Source organism: Aquarana catesbeiana, linkage group LG05 (assembly GCF_042186555.1).
Source record: "Aquarana catesbeiana isolate 2022-GZ linkage group LG05, ASM4218655v1, whole genome shotgun sequence".
Lineage (NCBI taxonomy): Eukaryota > Metazoa > Chordata > Amphibia > Anura > Ranidae > Aquarana > Aquarana catesbeiana.
Genome location: NC_133328.1, coordinates 27368216 through 27387171, shown reverse-complemented (window position 1 = coordinate 27387171; position 18956 = coordinate 27368216). Strand labels below are relative to the sequence as shown.

General features: G+C 43.3%; 1 protein-coding gene across 5 annotated transcripts in view; it reads left to right on the top strand.

The window, feature by feature from the left end:
• PHF14 (PHD finger protein 14) overlaps positions 1–18956 on the top strand; it is a 368482-nt gene that overhangs the window by 28936 nt on the left and 320590 nt on the right. For all 5 annotated transcript variants that reach the window (XR_012244357.1, XR_012244356.1, XR_012244358.1 and 2 more), the window contains 3 exons: positions 2040–2671; positions 6082–6226; positions 16268–16427. Coding sequence is in view for 2 of the 5 variants with exons in the window: in XM_073629538.1 (XP_073485639.1) it covers positions 2040–2671; positions 6082–6226; positions 16268–16427 (937 nt within the window). In the remaining 3 variants the exon portion in view is untranslated. The remainder of the gene's footprint in view (positions 1–2039; positions 2672–6081; positions 6227–16267; positions 16428–18956) is intronic.

Below are 18956 nucleotides of genomic sequence, written 5' to 3'. Positions count from 1 at the left end.
AGCCATTGACTCTGATTTAAAGCACCTGTGCAAGATAAAGGAAAACCTGCAAACATGGCTTGTTGGGGGTACTTGAGGACAGGCTTGAGAACCACTGGAGTAGGGAATGTTTAGGTCTCTCTGTCTCTGTTTTAGGTTTGGAAAATTTCCTGTCCCAGAGACCCAACAGGGAGGGAAAAATCCCCTCTTGGAGAACTGGCACTGTGTCTATATTGAAGGGTTTCTCCTTGCCCTTCTGGTCCTGGAGACCGCTATTGGATTTGGAAAACTTTGGATTCCCTATCCCTTTCTGTACTGGATACAAGGATTACCAGGACAAATGGAGAGGATGAATCTTCACAATGGGGGGACAGGCAGCATATATAAACATTACAGAGGTTTTAACAGTTCTATCCAAAATAAAGTGTTTGGGTTTTTATGCAATTTAGGCCAAGTAGTCAATGGATTTAAATAGTTGTGACCATCATCTAAGCTTGTTTAAGCCTTTCCTAAGGCTGTCATTGGGAATACAGTGAATGTATCTGGACTAACTTTGGGCTCCCAATTAGGGCAGATTCATACAGATTTCAGGGGCCAGGAACTGCCATCAACAGTTCTGTTTGGCCAAGCATTGTACACTTTCATTGCCAACCTTAGATAAAACAGAACCTGTTAAAGTTTGGGAGGTTTCTTCAATTATGCCCATAGAGCAGAGGTCTTCAAACTTTCTAAATAAAGGGCCATTTTACTGGCCTTCAGAGGGGTACCGAACTGTTTATTGTGAGTAGAAACTGTCCTGGCGTCAGTGGAAATAAACAATGCATCTTTGGTGTTGAGGGGAGGAATAGTGCCCCGTTGTTGGTATCCCTGGGAGAAATCGCTCCCCATCGTTGGTGTCGGTAGGAGAAAATGTGTTCCATCATCGGTGTCAGTGGGAGGAATAGTGCCCCGCTGTTGGTGTCAGTAGGAGGAATAGTATCTCGTTGGTGTCAGTAGGAGGAAAAGCCCCCCATTGTTGGTGTCAGTGGGAGGAATAGTGCCCCATCATTGGTGACAGTGGGAGGAATAGTGCCCCGTTGGTGTCGGTGGGAGGAATAGCGCCCCATCATTGGTGTCAGTGGGAGGAATAGTGCCCCGTTGGTGTCGGTGGGAGGAATAGCGCCCCAGTGTTGGTGTCAGTAGGAGGAATGGCGCCCCATTGTTGGTGTCAGTAGGAGGAATGGCGCCCCATTGTTGGTGTCAGTAGGAGGAATGGCACCCCATTGTTGGTGTTAGTGGGAGAAATAGTGCCCAATTGTTGGGGTCAGTGGGAAGAATAGTGCCCCATTTTTTGTGTCAGTGGGAGGAATAGTGCCCCATTGTTGGGGTCAGTGGGAGGACTAGTGCACCATTATTGGTGTGGGTGGAAGGAATAGTATCCCATAGTTGGTGTCAGTGGGAGGAATAGCGCCCCAGTGTTGGTGTCAGTAGGAGGAATGGCGCCCCATTGTTGTGTCAGTAGGAGGAATGGCGCCCCATTGTTGGTGTCAGTAGGAGGAATGGCACCCCATTGTTGGTGTCAGTAGGAGGAATGGCACCCCATTGTTGGTGTTAGTGGGAGAAATAGTGCCCCATTGTTAGGGTCAGTGGGAAGAATAGTGCCCCATTGTTTGGGTCAGTGGGAAGAATAGTGCCCCGTTGTTGGGGTCAGTGGGAGGACTAGTGCACCATTATTGGTGTCGGTGGAAGGAATAGTATCCCATAGTTGGTGTCAGTGGGAGGAATAGTGCCCATTGTTGATGTCAGTAGCAGGAATTATGCCCCGTTGTTGGTGTCAGTGGGAGGAATAGTGTTTTGTATCAGGGGAAGGATAAAGGCAATCTAGGCACCTCATCCAGCCCCAGGGCAACAGTTTGAAGACCACTGCCATAGAGTAAACTATCTGAAACTTGAAATCTGTATTGCTATGTTCATCTCATGCCTTGTGCCAAAGTAGTGTATTCACAATTAAACCTTTTGGGAAATAAATGTTGGATTTTTTTCTGCTGCTTCCTGGACATTGTATTTATTTTACTTTCTAGATTCCGATGGCAGTGTGAACGGGAGCGAGGATGGGTCAAAAGACAGCGAAGAAGGTTCTGACAGTGACTCAGAAGACAGCCTAAAGGAGGAAGCTATGACTGGCAAAGCGAAGGAGGAAGTGAAAGATACTGGTGGGGAAGATGAAGGCACAGAAACTCAGGAAAAGCTAAAAGAAGAGGAGCTGACCAAGGAAGAGACCAAGAAAGTGGAGAGCGAGAAGCTTCGCAAAAAAAAGCAAAGAGCCAGTGAGGTAGAGGTTGTCGCTGATGACCAAAATAACGAGCCTAAAAAATGGAACCTGCGCAGGAACCGACCAATGCTGGACTTCATCACTATGGAAGAGTTAAACGTCATGGATGATTATGACAGCGAGGATGACAATGACTGGAGGCCAACCATGGGTAAGAGAAAAGGAAAGTCCTCTACTGGTGATGGCAGCGATGGGGAAGATGATGATGAGGATGATGGAAGTGAAGGAGGGTCGAGCCATCATGATGGCAATAAAGATGACAGCAGCTCGAGCGAAGATGAGCAGAAGAAGAAGAAAATCAAGATTCCCAGTAGGAACAGTGGAGATGATGAGGAGCTGACGAACGACAGCTTGACGTTGTCTCAGAGCAAAAGTAATGAGGTAATTTGTAACTTCTCACGACAGGTTGATGGAAATGTGTAAAAATGGTATTGTCTTTACTATGACTCTGCCAAGAATAAAACAGTAATGTGTACTGTGATAGGAAATTGCAAAAATAAGGAACACAGTGGCACCACATCCAAATTTAAGAAATGAGACCAAAAATAGAAAGAAATATGGACTTTACAGTGTCAACCATAACCTGAGAAAAATAGGCAAGATTTTATTTCACATCATAACACTAAAAGGTTATATAAAAATATGATATACAAGCGAGTAAATATAAAAAGGGAGTTTCCCTGAAAGAGTGCTAATTCTGCTTGGCCCAATACACCACATAAATATAAGAACATAAAGCTGTTATGGACATTGCGATGTAACAAAACAGGGCCAGAAAAAGCAGGAAGGTCTCGACGTGTTTCGCAACTTGCTTGCTTCATCAGGAGTGCTTATTGTGCCAGGGAGTAGATCCCAGATAAATACATTACATGTATATGCAATCATACTAACCAGAAAGTCATATACAAGTATTCTATACTCACATATTAGAACACACATAACCATGTATGCAGGGCCGCTGATAGAAATCATGGGGCCCGGTACAGCCTACCTCATGGGGGCCCCTTTCAGCCCCACCCCTGGCCCTGCTCCTATACAGAGAGGCTAGGGTATGCAGAAAAGCTAGGGTATACTCAAAGGCTAAATTGTGGGCGTGGCTAATAAAAAAAAATATGTGCCACACGGAAACTGAAAAACGGACGTGGTTTAAATTACGCTTAATTATTGGGCATGGCTTAAAGGGGTGTGGTTAATTAGAGTCTGGGATGACTGTAGGATGCAGATGACCCTGTGCTGCGTTCAAAACTGCACTGTCCAATTTCTCAAACAGTGCTACAAGGACGTTCAGTTTTTTTAGTTCAGTCACTTTTTTTTTTGTAAAAAAAAAAAAAAAAAACAGTTCATAAAATGAAACGGATGTAAAATTTTACATCTGTTTTCATGTTCGCTGACATCCGTTTTTCATCAGTTTTTTTAAAAAGAAAAAAGTGACTGAACTAAAAACTTAACGCCTGTGTGAAAGGACCATAAAGGGAAAATTCTTTAGTTTTGGATAGAGTGGAGAGGCATTAGAACCCTGCACTACTTTGGTCCGACTTTGATGCAACTTAAGGTCCATAGACCTTAAGATTACACAGGGTTGCTTCAAGTCGCGTCAAGTTCGTACAAGTGTGAAAGGAGCCTTAGGGAGATTCCCCCTATTTGTCCTGTTTACCATTATCATTGAAAGGGAAAGTAAAAGAAAATCCCAAATTTTGAATTGTCCCCAGACAAGTAATAGAGGGGAAATCTTCCAATGGGGACACTAGTTCTGGTGACCTGGGAGTCCCCAAGGGATTCCCTTAAAGTGGTTGTAAAGTCTGAGCCCGTGTTCACACTATAATCCGCTGCAGACCGCACAGGAGTCCTGTTCACCGTTTCAGGGATGAATCAGGGCCGAATCTATGCCTGAATTCAGCCCTGAAACGCGGCCAAAGACGCACAGCGTTTTTGTGCAGTGCGCACCGCAGCCGCCCCGGAGATATGTGAACCGGCTCCATAAGGAGCCATTCACATTCTCCTGTTATGCGAATTAGATGTGCGGAAACGCACATCTAATTCGCATAGGTGTGAACCCGGGCTCAAGGTTTTTTATCTTAATGCATTTTATGCATTAAAATAAAAAAACCTTGTGTGTGCAGCAGCCCCCCTAATAATTACCTGAGCCCCATCTCAATCCAGTGATGTTGCAGGACAGTCTCAAGTACAGATACTTTCTGTAGGGCAACTCAGCAGGAGGAAGGGCCCAGGAGCGCCAGCGAGGGACCCAGGAAGAGGAGGACCAGGGCTGCTCTGTGCAAATACACTGCACAGAGCAGGTACATATGTTTGTTATTTTTAAATGAAAAAAACTTTAGTATCACTTTAATTTGCAGGGATTTCCTCTCACTTCCTAGTCAGGAAGTGAAGGGAAAATCTCCCCGAAGGGGCACAGATGGGAAAAAATAAACTGAAATAAACTGATGGGTTATGATACTTCCTTTACTCTATCCAATATGAAAAAAAAAAAAAAGGTTTTGCCTGTAGTTCTACTTTACATACACATTAACCGCTTCCGGAAGAATTTACCCCCTTCCTGACCAGTGCGTTTTTTGCGATTCGGCACTGCGTCGCTTTAACTGACAATTGCGCGGTTGTGCGACGTGGATCCCAAACAAAATTGACGTCCTTTTTTTTCCCACAAATAGAGCTTTCTTTTGGTGGTATTTGATCACCTCTGCGTTTTTAAATTTTTGCACTACAAACAAAAAAATAGTGACAATTTTGAAAAAAACGCATTATATTTTACTTTTTGCTATAATAAATATCCCCAAAAAAATAATAAAAAAAAGATTTTTTTCCTCAGTTTAGGCCGATACATATTCTTCTACATATTTTTGTAAAAAAAAAAAAAAAATCGCAATAAGCGTTTATTGATTGGTTTGCACAAAAGTTATAGCGTTTACAAAATAGGGGATAGTTTTATGGCATTTTTATTAATATTTAGTTTTTTTTACGAGTAATGGCGGGATCAGCGATTTTTATTGTGACTGTGACATTATGGCGGACACATCGGACATTTTTGACACATTTTTGGGACCATTGTCATTTATACAGCAATCGGTGCTATAAAAATGCACTGATTACTGTGTAAATGACACTGGCATTGAAGGGGTTAAACACTAGGGGGCGATCAAGGGGTTAAGTGTGTCCTAGGGAGTGATTCTAAATGTGGGGGGGGGGGGTGGACTACTACTGACATGACAGCGATCACTGCTCCCGATGACAGGGAGCAGTAGTTCTCTGTCCTGTCACTAGGCAGAACAGGGGAAATACCTTGTTTACATAGGCATCTCCCCGTTCTGCGGCTCCGGGACACGATCGCGGGACCCGCGGGGATGGTCACGCTGTACGCGGCGGGTGCAGGTACACCCACTTGCCCACCGCTGCCATTGTGCCGATGTATATCGGCGTTCAGCAGTCGGCAAGTGGTTAAAGTCCCACCTATCCAAATTCCTTTTTTTTTTTTTTGCTTTTGTGTTACATTTGGGTTGTGGTGCTGAGGTTATCAGTTATATCCATTCTTTGCAATATAATAAATGTTTGTTTTTTGGTTTAATACCACTTTAAATGTAGGCATTCAGATTGAACCTGTGCTTTTCTTTGCTCGTATAGGGCTTCATGCTCCTCTCCGCCGCCATTATAGGCTCCCCTCCTGCATCTTTTTTCATTTACTTACGTATTTTCTCAGGTCTTCAGGCCATGTGATGCTCTAGGTCTCTCCAATAAAGTTCTGAGCAGCATCCAGAATGATTAAATTTTGCTATTTTCAGGATTCTCTTATTCTGGAGAAGAGCGAGCGGTGGTGTTCTCAGAAGATGGACCATGTGTTAATATGTTGTGTGTGTCTGGGAGATAACAGCGAAGACGCGGATGAAATAATACAGTGTGACAATTGTGGCATAACCGTCCATGAAGGTAAGGGAGAGCTATGCTATCTCTTTGTTGTCATCTCTTCTTGTAGAACTCAACCCATAATCATAATACAAGCAAGTCTACTGTCAATTTTCCCAGGGTAGATGGGAGGCCAGGCTCCTCTATTCAGCAGGGTTGCTGACCGCCTACAAATTGACAGACAGTTTGTAAAGACTGTCCGTAAATTTTCATTACACGCTTTGGCTGCCTGTAAAAAAAAAGAAAAATATGGCCACAAGCTGGCTTTGGAACTGTGCATATCATGTTTCCCTGGTAAAAAAAAAAAAAAGTTGTGGGAGGTTGGCATCCCTGCTATTTGTTTCTGTGTTTACTTTGGGCACATTGTATGCAGTTGCAGAGCAGCCCCATTCACTTGAATAGGGTGCAATTGGGGGGCGGTAGCGCCCGCCAGCAGCGATAGGGGGGTATAAATCTTGCCACGGCCGCGAAGCAAAGCATCGTGGCTGGGGCATGCGTACGCTGCTGGCTGCTGCCTTCCCAGCCAAAGGGGATAGGGATTGGGGGGAGGTAAAATCCAGATGTATTGCAGAGGTATACTGAATCTTTTTTTAACCCCCAACATACACTTTAACCACTTGCCGACCGCCGCACGCCGATATATGTTGGCACAATGGCAGCGGTGGGCAAATGGGCGTACGTGTACGTCCCCTTTAATTGGCAGGGCTAGTGGGCGTGCACGCGCCTGCCGCGTACAGCGTGACCGTGCCCGCGGAACCCGCGGACTCTATGTCCGCCCGTATCCTGGCGATCGTTTTACGGAGCCGCAGAACGGGGAGATGCCTATGTAAACAAGGCATTTCCCCGTTCTGTCTAGTGACATGACAGAGATCACTGCTCCCTGTCATCGGGAGCAGTGATCGCTGTCATGTGAGTTGTAGCCCCTCCCCCCCACAGTAAGAATCACTCCCTAGGACACACTTAACCTCTTGATCGCTTCCTAGTGTTTAACCCCTGCCAGTGTCATTTATACAGTAATCCGTGCATTTTTATAGCACTGATCGCTGTATAAATGACAATGGTCCCAAAATAGTGTCAAAAGTGTCCGATCTCTCCGCCATAATGTCGCAGTCGCGATAAAAATCGCAGACCGACGCCATTACTAATAAAAAAAAAAATTATTAATAAAAATGCCATAAAACTATCCCCTATTTTGTAGACGCCATAACTTTTGCGCAAACCAATCAATGTCACTTTTTGCGATTTTTTTTTTTTTTTGTTACCAAAAATATGTAGAAGAATACAAATCGACCTAAACTGAGGAAAAAAAAATTTTTATATATATTTTTGGGGGATATTTATTATAGTAAAAAATATTGCTTTTTTTTTTTTCAAAATTGTTGCTCTTTTTTTGTTTATAGTGCAAAAAATAAAAACCACAGAGGGAAATACCACCAAAAGAAAGCTCTATTTGTGGGAAAAAAAGGACGTCAATTTTGTTTGGGTGTAATGTCACACGACCGCGCAATTGTCAGTTAAAGCGACGCATTTCCCAATCTCAAAAAGTGCTCCGGTTTAGGAAGGGGGTAAATTCTTCCGGGGCTGAAGCGGTTAAAGTGGTTGTAAACCGCTGGTGATTAAAAAAATAAAATAAAATTCCCTGCAAGGCAATGTTATAATGACTGACATCTTCCCTCAGTATTCTTTCCGGGTTTGCGACCTCCGGCTACATGGGTGGATGGAGCGATGATGTCACCCCCGCGCATGCACACGGGAGCTGCCGTTTCGGGCATGGGCTCTGAAAGTCTGGCACTGTAAGCCGGACCTTTAGTGTGCATGCCTCGGTGATGTCACCGGCTGCATGCACTCTGAATGTGTCCTTAACTGTGCAAGTTTAGGAGATATTCACAGTACAGATCAGCGTTATTATAGGCTTACCTGTAGGTACAAGTAGTAGAACAGAGTTTACTAACACTTAAGCCCCGGAAGGTTTCACCCCTTCATGACCAGGCCGTTTTTTGCAATATGGCAATGCATTACTTTAACTGACAATTGCGCAGTCGTGCAACGCTGTACACAAATAAAATGTATATCCTTTTTTTTCCCCGCACAAATAGAGCTTTCTTTTGATGGTATTTGATCACCTGTGCGTTTTTTATTTTTTGCGCTATAAACAAAAAAAGACAAACTATATTTTTTACTTTCTGCTATAAAACATTCCCAAAAAAAAAAAATATAAACAATTTAATTTATTCATCAATTCATGCCAATATGTATTCTTCTATATATTTTTGGTAAAAAATTCCCAATAAGCGTATATTGATTGATTTGCGCAAAAGTTATAGCGTCTACAAACTTTGGGATATTTTTATGGATTTTTTTTTTTTTTTTACTATTAATGGTGGCAATCAGCAATTTTTAGCAGGACTGCAACATTGTGGTGGACAAATCTGAAACTAAGTGACACTTTTTGGGGACCAGAGACACCAATACAGTAATCGGTGCTAAAAATAGGCTGGGAAGGTGTTAATATCAGGGGGGCGATCAAAGGGTTAAGTGTGCTCCTAGGGCGTGCTTTCTAACTGTGGGGGGAATGCTATGACTGGAGGAAGACAGAGTTCTGTTTTTCTGCTTAGCAGGAGCACAAGATTGCCATCTTCCTCTCTCACAGAACAGCGGTCTGCCTTGTTTACATAGGCAGACCGCTGTTCTGCCTCTCCATTGAATGAATGGCGGATTCGGACCCACTATATGGCTCCCAGTGTGTCCGATCACAACAGGAGTGGGATACCGACAGTGCATGCACGCACCCCAGACCCTAAGCCCGAAACCATGTACAGGTACGTGATTTTGCTCAGGAAGGCCACCCTGCCGCAGTATATCTGTGTGGGGTGGTCCTTAAAATGGTTGTAAGCCCTGTTTTATATAAGGCTTACCTGTAGCTACCCTAGCTGCACGGTTTAGGAGATATCCCATGTCCTCTGCATTTTCCAATGTCATCGGCACTGGGGAAAACGAAAGCAATGGCACCTATGTGCCGTTGCTGCAGTCTTTGTGCCGTTACCGGCGGCTCCCACGCGCGTGCGCGGGAGTGACGTCATCGTGGCTCCGGACAATCACAGCGCCGGAGCCACGATACCTGGAAGTAACTCCAGGACGACATGTCGGCGGCCGGAGGGGGAGACGAGGACTGATGCAGGGGCTTCGATCTGAGGTAAGTAATACATAATGAGCTAGTATGCTATGCATACTAGCTCATTATGCCTTTTTCTTGCAGGGTTTTTTGTTTTCTCTCTTTTTTAAGAGGGTTCACTTCCTCTTTAAGTGGTTAAAGTGGTTATAAACCCTTACATATACCCAGTGAAGTGACTGGTCTCAGGTGACACGGAGAGATAAAGCAAATCCTCCTACATAAGTTGTACCTGTTTAACTACAGCCGTCTTTCCCCTACATCTATTAAAAGTGCTTATTTTACACAGGATCCCTCAGCTCTGAAAAGCAGGGGAAGCAAGAAAATCCCGGACTGCTGCACTCTGGAAATGGACATCTTTATTTCATGAATTTAAAATCCAACAATAGCCATCCAAATACGATCAGAGAATAGCAATAGCCAACGCGTTGCACATACAAAGATGCTTACTCAGCTGTGAGTAAGCATCTTTGTGTGTGAAACGCGTTAGCTATTGCTATTCTCTGATCGTATTTGGATGGCTATTGTTGGATTTTAAATTCATGAAATAAAGATGTCCGTTTCCAGAGTGCAGCAGTCCAGGATTTTCTTGCTTCCATAGACTTGTGCACAGTCTGCACCTGACATTCATCGAGGGTGGAGGTTTTTCTCTTACGGTCCGTAAGGCTTGGAGAGCGGCATATCCTTTAAATTACTCTATCCTGAAAATCAGGGGGGCGGAGAGCTGAAGTTTAATCAGTGAGGAGAACTCTGAGAGCGGATTGGAGGGAAGAGGGACCTACCCCCTCCACACAGCACACAGGAACAGAGCCGAGGCTGTAAATCAGCTGGAGGTCCCTCCCCTGTCACCTTTTTTCCTCTTGGTGTCAGGAAAATTAGTCAGAAGTGACTCATGCAGATAGCAGAGGAAGGAAGCAGCAGACAGAAATGACACTTAGCGCTCTGGATTGAGACAAGTACACGCTATAGAGGGATATGCTTTGTTCTTATTTCATGTCGGAGGCTTACAACCACTTAAAGCGGAAGTAAAACCATCCATAAAATAGTTTCCTTTCCGGTACGTGCTGGAAATGTAACACTCCCATTGGTTGTGCTCTCAACCAAACTGTCAAACCATCCAATCGCTCTTGTCATAACTGATCACATGTGCAGCATCCTGGCAGTTGTAGATTAAACAGAGGCAAAGATGGCCGCTTCCTTGGCTGAAAACGATAGGGGAGGGTTTTACTTACACTTTAATCCTGATACCGAAGGACAGACTGGTTGTATTTGGTGTTATCCGCCCTGGGCTGAGGGTGTTCCAGCCTGACGCGAGGCTGATGTTCCCGTTCTAACAGGGAGGAAATACAGCTGAATAACGGCACAATCAGCTGTCCTTGATAAAGGCTGAAGTATTGTAAAAACCTGATTGGTTCTCTTTAACTTCTTGCGCCTGTTTTAATACGGTTGATAAATCAGTCCTCTAGGTGAAAGGCCTCTGCCCTCCCCCCGTCACTCACTATAATGTGTTTGTGCCAAGTTGCGGCAGTCAGTGAGCAGCGGTGGAGGAACCCCAAAGGAGTTGTCAATATTGGCGACATTTTAATTGTAGCGTGTCTGCAGAGATTTGTCTTCTACATATTATAGATGATGACGGGGCTCCCCATCTTCTCTGCTTGCTGCCTTTTTAACCTTGAAAAACTAAATGATTTTCCTGGATTAACATGATGTCTTTAGGGGTGCGGAGTTGGCATGTTAGAAGACAGCCGGCGCTGTTAATGGTAAATGCCGCCCTGCAATAGGCAGCCAGTTTCATGCCAAAGTTTAAAGCAGGGCTCCAGCTGACTACACTGTTGACATGCACATACTGTATATGATTTCAATGTTTGTGATTCTGTTTAGCCAGGATTGTGACCTAACACACCCATCCCCAGCCAAACAGCTTGGACGGATCCTTGATGTTCTCGCTGTGACCTTCCTCAAAAATGACAGGTGCCGCTTAAAGTGTTACCAAACCCACAACAGCAAAATCAGTCTGTATATGCAGTAAAGCATGCTTGTTATACTCACTGTGGAACCTAATGGGTTAATCCTCTGCATTGTGTAAATAGGCTGTTTGATCCTGTCTGCTCTGATCCTCCCCTTCTTCTACTTTCTCCAAAACGGGTCCGTATAAGACAGTTACTGGAGGCACTCTGCACATGCTCAGTTTGGTGTGTATTGCTGGAGAGTTTTAATTTTTTTTTTTTTTTACTTGGGAGGGTGCATGTGATCAGCACAGGGCCAGTCAGCAATGTCCAGACAGAGGGTCAGGGGGTCCTGGATCCTGATAAGGAAACTCCTCCTACAAGCTTTAACCAGACACTGATAGAAGTCACAAGACTGCTACAGTCAGGTCCATAAATATTGGGACATCGACACAATTCTAATCTTTTTGGCTCTATACACCACCACAATGGATTTGAAATGAAACAAACAAGATGTGCGTTAACTGCAGACTTTCAGCTTTAATTTGAGGGTATTTACATCCAAATCAGGTGAACGGTGTAGGAATTACAACAGTTTGTATATGTGCCTCCCACTTTTTAAGGGACCAAAAGTAATGGGACAATTGGCTGCTCAGCTGTTCCATGGCCAGGCGTGTGTTATTCCCTCATTATCCCATTTACAAGGAGCAGATAAAAGGTCCAGAGTTCATTTCAAGTGTGCTATTTGCATTTGGAATCTGTTGCTGTCAACTCTCAATATGAGATCCAAAGAGCTGTCACTATCAGTGAAGCAAGCCATCATTAGGCTGAAAAAACAAAATAAACCCTTCAGAGAGATAGCAAAAACATTAGGTGTGGCCAAATCAACAGTTTGGAACATCCTTAAAAAGAAAGAACACACCGGTGAGCTCAGCGACACCGAAAGCCCCGGAAGACCACGGAAAACAACTGTGATGGATGACCGAAGAATTCTTTCCCTGGTGAAGAAAACACCCTTTACAACAGTTGGCCAGATGAAGAACACTCTCCAGGAGGTAGGTGTATGTGTGTCAAAGTCAACAATCAAGAGAAGACTTCACCAGAGTGAATACAGAGTGTTCACCACAAGATGTAAACCATTGGTGAGCCTCAAAAACAGGAAGGCCAGATTAGAGTTTGCAAACAACATCTAAAAAAGCCTTCACAGTTCTGGAACAACATCCTATGGACAGATGAGACCAAGATCAACTTGTACCAGAGTGATGGGAAGAGAAGAGTATGGAGAAGGAAAGGAACTGCTCATGATCCAAAGCATACCACCTCATCAGTGAAGCATGGTGGTGGAAGTGTCATGGCGTGGGCATGTATGGCTGCCAATGGAAATGGTTCTCTTGTATTTATTGATGATGTGACTGCTGACAAAAGCAGCAGGATGAATTCTGAAATGTTTCGGGCAATATTATCTGTTCATATTCAGCAAAATGCTTCAGAACTCATTGGACGGCGCTTCACAGTGCAGATGGACAATGACCCGAAGCATACTGCGAAAGCAACCAAAGAGTTTTTTTAAGGGAAAGAAGTGGAATGTTATGCAATGGCCAAGTCAATCACCTGACCTGAATCCGATTGAGCATGCATTTCACTTGCTGAAGACAAAACTGAAGGGAAAATGCCCCAAGAACAAGCAGGAACTGAAGACAGTTGCAGTAGAGGCCTGGCAGAGCATCACCAGGGATGAAACCCAGCGTCTGGTGATGTCTATGCGTTCCAGACTTCAGGCTGTAATTGACTGCAAAGGATTTGCAACCAAGTATTAAAAAGTGAAAGTTTGATGGATGATTGTTAATCTGTCCCATTACTTTTGGTCCCTTAAAAAGTGGGAGGCAAATATACAAACTGTTGTAATTCCTACAACGTTCTCCTGGGTTTAGTAACACTTTAAAGGAGTTGTAAACCATCACGGTTTTTTACCTTAGTGCATTCTATGCATTAAGGTGAAAAACCTTTTGTGCTTCAGCACCCCCCCCCCCCCCCCCCCATTTTTTTCTTTTTTTTTACCTGAGCCCAATCGTTCCAGCAACGGGAACGAGCACAGCAGCTCCAGCCACTGTCTTGGCTCTTCATTGGATAGATTGATAGCAGCAGGAGCCATTGGCTCTTGCTGCTGTCAATTAAATCCAGTGACGCGGAGGGGCGGGGCCAAGTCCTGCTGTCTGTGTCTATGTGCAAGCAGCAGGACTCGGGAGTGCGCCTGCACGAGTGCCCCCCATGGAATGCGGCTCTCTCCCTGGGGCACTCGAGAAGAGGAAGAGCCTGGAATGCCACGGGGTGACCACAGAAAATGAGGATTGGGGGCCACTCTGTGCAAAACCCTTGTACAGAGCAGATACGTATGACATGTTTGTTATTAACCACTTCAGCTCCAGAAGGATTTACCCACTTCCAATGACCAGGCCATTTTTTGCGATACGGCACTGCGTTACTTTAGCTGACAATTGTGCGTTCGTGTGACTCTCAAATAAAATGTATGTCATTTTTTTCCCACAAATAGAGCTTTCTTTTGGTGGTATTTGATCACCTCTGCGTTTTTTATTGTTTGCTTTATAAACAAAAAAAATGACAATTTTGAAAAAAAAACAAAAAAAAAACAATATTTGTTACTTTCTGCTATAACACATCTTCAATAAAAACTCCCAATAAGTGTATATTGATTGGTTTGCGCAAAAGTTATAGCGTCTACAAACTATGGGATAGATTTATGACATTTTTATAATTTGTTACTACTAATGGCGGTGATCAGCGATTTTTCTTTTTTTTTTTTTTTTTTTAGCAGGACTGCAACATTGCGGCAGACATCTGACACTAACTGACGTTTTTGACACTTTTTTTATTTTGGTAAATATAAACTGCTAAATATCTTTTCTCATCAGCGGTATATAGCAGTCTTGTGACTTCTATCAGTGTCCGGTTAAAGCTTGTAGGAGGAGTTTTCATTCTCCTCTGACTGTTCTATGAGGCTGCAGGACCCCTGATCGTCTGTTTTTACAGTGCTGATTGGCACTGATTGAAACCTCTACGCCAAACTGAGCATGTGCGGAGTGACTCTAAAGGCTCTGTCTTATCAGGAGCTTGATTGGGGACAGTGGATGAAGGGGAGGATCAGAGAAGACCGGATCAAACAGCCTTTTTTACACTCTGCACAGGATTAACCCCTTAGGTTCCACAGTGAGTATAACAAGCATGCTTTACTGCATATACAGACTGATTTTACTCTTGTGGGTTTAGTGACACTTTAAGCCTGCCAGTAAAATGGTGATCATACCAGTAGCCTTGCAGTTCCCCTGTAAACACATCATTGTGTATATTTGCTGTCATTCCTGTTACCATTTTGAAGCAGCAGATTGTTCTGTACCCATTTTTGTCTTGTAAAACCAATTACAATGGTAAAAAAAAAAAAAAACACAACGTGTAATTTCAAATTGCAGTTGAATAAAGAACGTTTATATGCCCTGAAAAAAATTAATATCAAAAGAGTTCAATTTATCCGTTCATGTTTCATTTCTTTTATTGGATGTTAATACTTTCCAATTACTTTTCTGTTTGTTGTTTTGTACTGGAAAGGAAAATAAATGCTTTTCAACCTCCAAGCGGAAAGTGTTTTTTGGCTATGTGCTCTGGTTTTGTTTTGGGGGGGGGAAAAAATTACCTAATTTAAAGCTGAGCTCTGGGCCCCAAAATCCTACCAAGGTTCAAGTAGTTATACATTTTAAGTCTATGGAAAGGCCAGCCTGCTTGAAGTAGGTCAGAAAGAGATCAAATGAACTTGTCTTTGAATTCTAAATGTTCTCAGGAGCATCTCAAACATCTAAGACCTGTTTGACACCTTTATGACTTGTCCTGCAACTTGGGACTGCACAGTCGCATGAAAAGTTGTACCCCTTGATTTCCAATGAGTACCATTCATATCTGTGCAACTTCAACGTAGTCCCTGCACTACTTTGGCCCGACTTCGATGCGACTTTGAAGTCCGTAGACCTCAAGATTACACAGGCACTGCTTCAGGTTGCGGCAAAGTCACGTGATTTTCAGGTCGCACAAGTGTGAAAGGGGAATAAAATGTCACTCAGGCTGAGAATCCCCCACAGGAAACAAATTAGACCAGGTAGGTTTGTGAATGTATAACTGCAGTTAAAAACCTGACAGAGGGCCTGACCCTTCCGACTTTGTTAGAGATACCTTGTCCCCCCATCCGCAGTCACTGGGACAAAAAAGTGAGCTCAATCCTTTTCACTGGGATCACAGATATCTATAGAAACCAAATGTGGTGTCTAACACTTACCCATTCTATATAAAGCAAAAATAATGAACCGGGGGATTATTGACATGTGCACCAACAATATAACCGGGCCCCAACACTACCCAGCTGAAGAGTTAAAACTAAAGACTGTCCCTTTACAGCTGCTACACAGAGACCTTCACCTATTGCTTATGCCAGTGTTTCTCAACTCCAGTTTTCAAGGCGCCCCAAACAGGTCATGTTTTTAGGATTTCCATTATTTTGCACAGGTGATTTGATTAGATTCACTGCCTTAGTAATTACCACAGCCGTTTCGTCTAAGGGAAAACCTGACCTGTTGGGGCGCCTTGAGGACTGGAGTTGAGAAACACTGGCTTATGCTAAGAGGCACCTCTTCAGAGACATTGCACCGTATCCTAGCCATTCTCCTAAAGCGCATTCTAGACTAGTTATATTGTGTTCCTATACATGCTTGCAGTAACTTTTACTCAACCAGGTGTGTCAGGAGGGCTGAGGTCATACTTGGAGTCGAGGCGCAGAACAGCCCAAGTTACCAAGCAGCTCCTTTGGGGGTAGCGCAATATATAGTGTATTTGGTGTGGTGTTACTTTTTGTCAATGCTATGTAATAACTCTTATGTCTCCTCCTTCTAGGCTGTTATGGTGTAGATGGAGAAAGTGACTCCATTATGAGTTCAGCCTCTGAGAACTCCACCGAACCCTGGTTCTGTGATGCTTGTAAGTGCGGAGTGACTCCCAGCTGTGAGCTCTGTCCCAACCAAGATGGTATCTTCAAAGAGACCGATGCTGGACGGTAAGATGGCCATTTATGATGCTCAGCTTTACTCCTGTGAGGTGTGATCTTCCTTCTCTGCCGCAGAGCATAGTTAAGAGCATTTTCAGATTAAGGTTTTTTGTAACAATAAGCATACTGGCAACTAAAGCCACTGAGTAAGGGAGGTATTTGTTTTACATAGAGCAAAGTACAGGTTTACTTTAACCACTTCCAGCCCAGGCCAATTCTGGCATTCCTCTCCTACATGTAAAATCAGAATTTTTTTGCTAGAAAATTACTCCGAACCCAAAACAAAACATATAGATATATATATATATAGATAGATCTCTCTCTCTCTCTCTCTCTCTATATATATATATATATATATATATATATATATATATATATATATATATATATATATATATTCTCTCTGGATATATATATATATATATATCTTATCTATCTATAGATAGATATATCTAGATATATATCTATATAGATATATATATAGATAGATATATCTATCTATAGATAGATAAGATATATATATATATATCCAGAGAGAATATATATATATATTAAATTTTAGCAAAGACCTTAGGGAATAAAATGGAGGTTGTATATTTTACAAAGCACAGACACTGGGGCATATGATGCTTTCTAGCAGGGGTTGGGTGTAATTTACTAAGTGGCTTAACAACCACTTTAAAAAATCTCCATAGGCAACACTTTTAAAATGTTTACAGGTTACTAGTTTAGAGTTAGAGAAGGTAGTTATTGCTCTCGCTCTAACGTTTGCCGCGATACCTCACGTGTGGTTTGAACGCCATTTACATATGCGGGAGCGACCTCTGTGTGCAAGCATGGGTGGGGGGTAACTTTTTTTTTTTTTCTTTTACACTTTCCCTTAAATTTTTTTTCTTTTTTGATCTTTTTTATTTCTATTACAAGGGATGAAAACATCCCTTGTAATGGGAATAGGGCATGACGGGTCCTCTTTACAGAGAGATCTGGGGTCTATAAGTCCTAAGTCCCACTCATGCTGGAAAGCCTGAGATAAAAAAAAAAAAAAAACGCTCTCTGGCTTTCCATCTAAAAAAAACGATCAGTGTTTACATCTGCTGGTGCTGGAAGTGACGTCATGACGTTGCTTTGCTTCTGGCCTCCGAGGGTCATAGAGCTTTCCGGGGACCAATATTACAATTTTACTTTTTATGGTAACAACGAGCGTAACATAGGTAGGCTAATTCTAATCAGGACTCAAAAGAATGCAAACATGTAATGAAAACATTAGTGCAGTGTGCAATACACAGGCAAACATACAAAATAGAATGTGAAATCAGTGTAAAGCGCTACCCAGCCACAAATGAAATAAATACACATTCATATATCTACACCACAGCTGTTAAACCATAGTGCAGCCAAATCTCACCATTGTGCAACATAATATGATATTCATAAGTCTGTATGGTCCCTGCTGCCGTGATGACCGCCGGCCACGAGCGATCGTGAAGAGGAGAGACAGAACAGAGACAGGTGTGTGTAAAGACACACTTCCCTGTTCTGTTCTTCTGACAGGAGTGACAGATCGTGTGTTCCTATTAGCTAGGAACCACGATCCGTCACTTCCTCCAGTCAGTCCCCTCCCCCTTCAGTTAGAATCACCTCCCAGGGAACACAGTTAACCCCTCGAGCGCCCTCTGGTGTTAACCCCTTCACTGCCAGTGACATTTTTACAGTAATCATTGCAATTTTATAGCACTGATCACTGTATAAATGTGAATGGTCCCAAAAATGTGTCAAAATTGTCCGATGTGTCCGCCATAATGTCGCAGTCACGATAAAAATTGCAGATCGCCACCATTACTAGTAAAAAAAAAAAAATAAATAAAAATGCTATAAATCTACCCATCAATATACGCTTATTGCGATTTTTAATTTTTTTTACCAAAAATATGTAGAATACATATCGGCCTAAACTGAGGAAAAAAATAGTTTTTTTTATATATTGTTGGGGGATATTTCTTATAGCAAAAAGTAAAAAAATACCGTATTTATTGGCGTATAACACGCACTTTTTTCCCCTTTAAAATCGGGGGAAAATCGTGGGTGCATGTTATACGCCAATCCCTGCCAATCCCTGCCAATCTCTGCTGATTGTGAGAGGAGCGAGGGCCGCTGACATACACAAAGCGTGTACTCGGCTAATCTCGGCTCTGCTCACAGTCCCGCCCAGTCCTGCCATTGGACCTGTGTTATGTCCATCATAGGGGTGGGACTGGGCAGGACTGCGAGAGGAGCCGAGACTAGCCGAGTACACTCGGCTTTGTTTATGTCGGCGCCGCCTCCCGATCAGCTGTTGATGTTTGGAGATTTTCGGAGTCTCCCCAGCGCCTGTGCACTACAGGGCGGACACTATCCGATGGGGGACTATTTTCGATAGGACACCGGCGGCGCTCGCTCCTCTCACAATCAGTGGAGATCGGCGCCAATTTTAAATACCTGTAGCTGCAATGACACAAGGCTGCAAAGACACTGGGCAAGGCTGCAGATGAACACTGATAA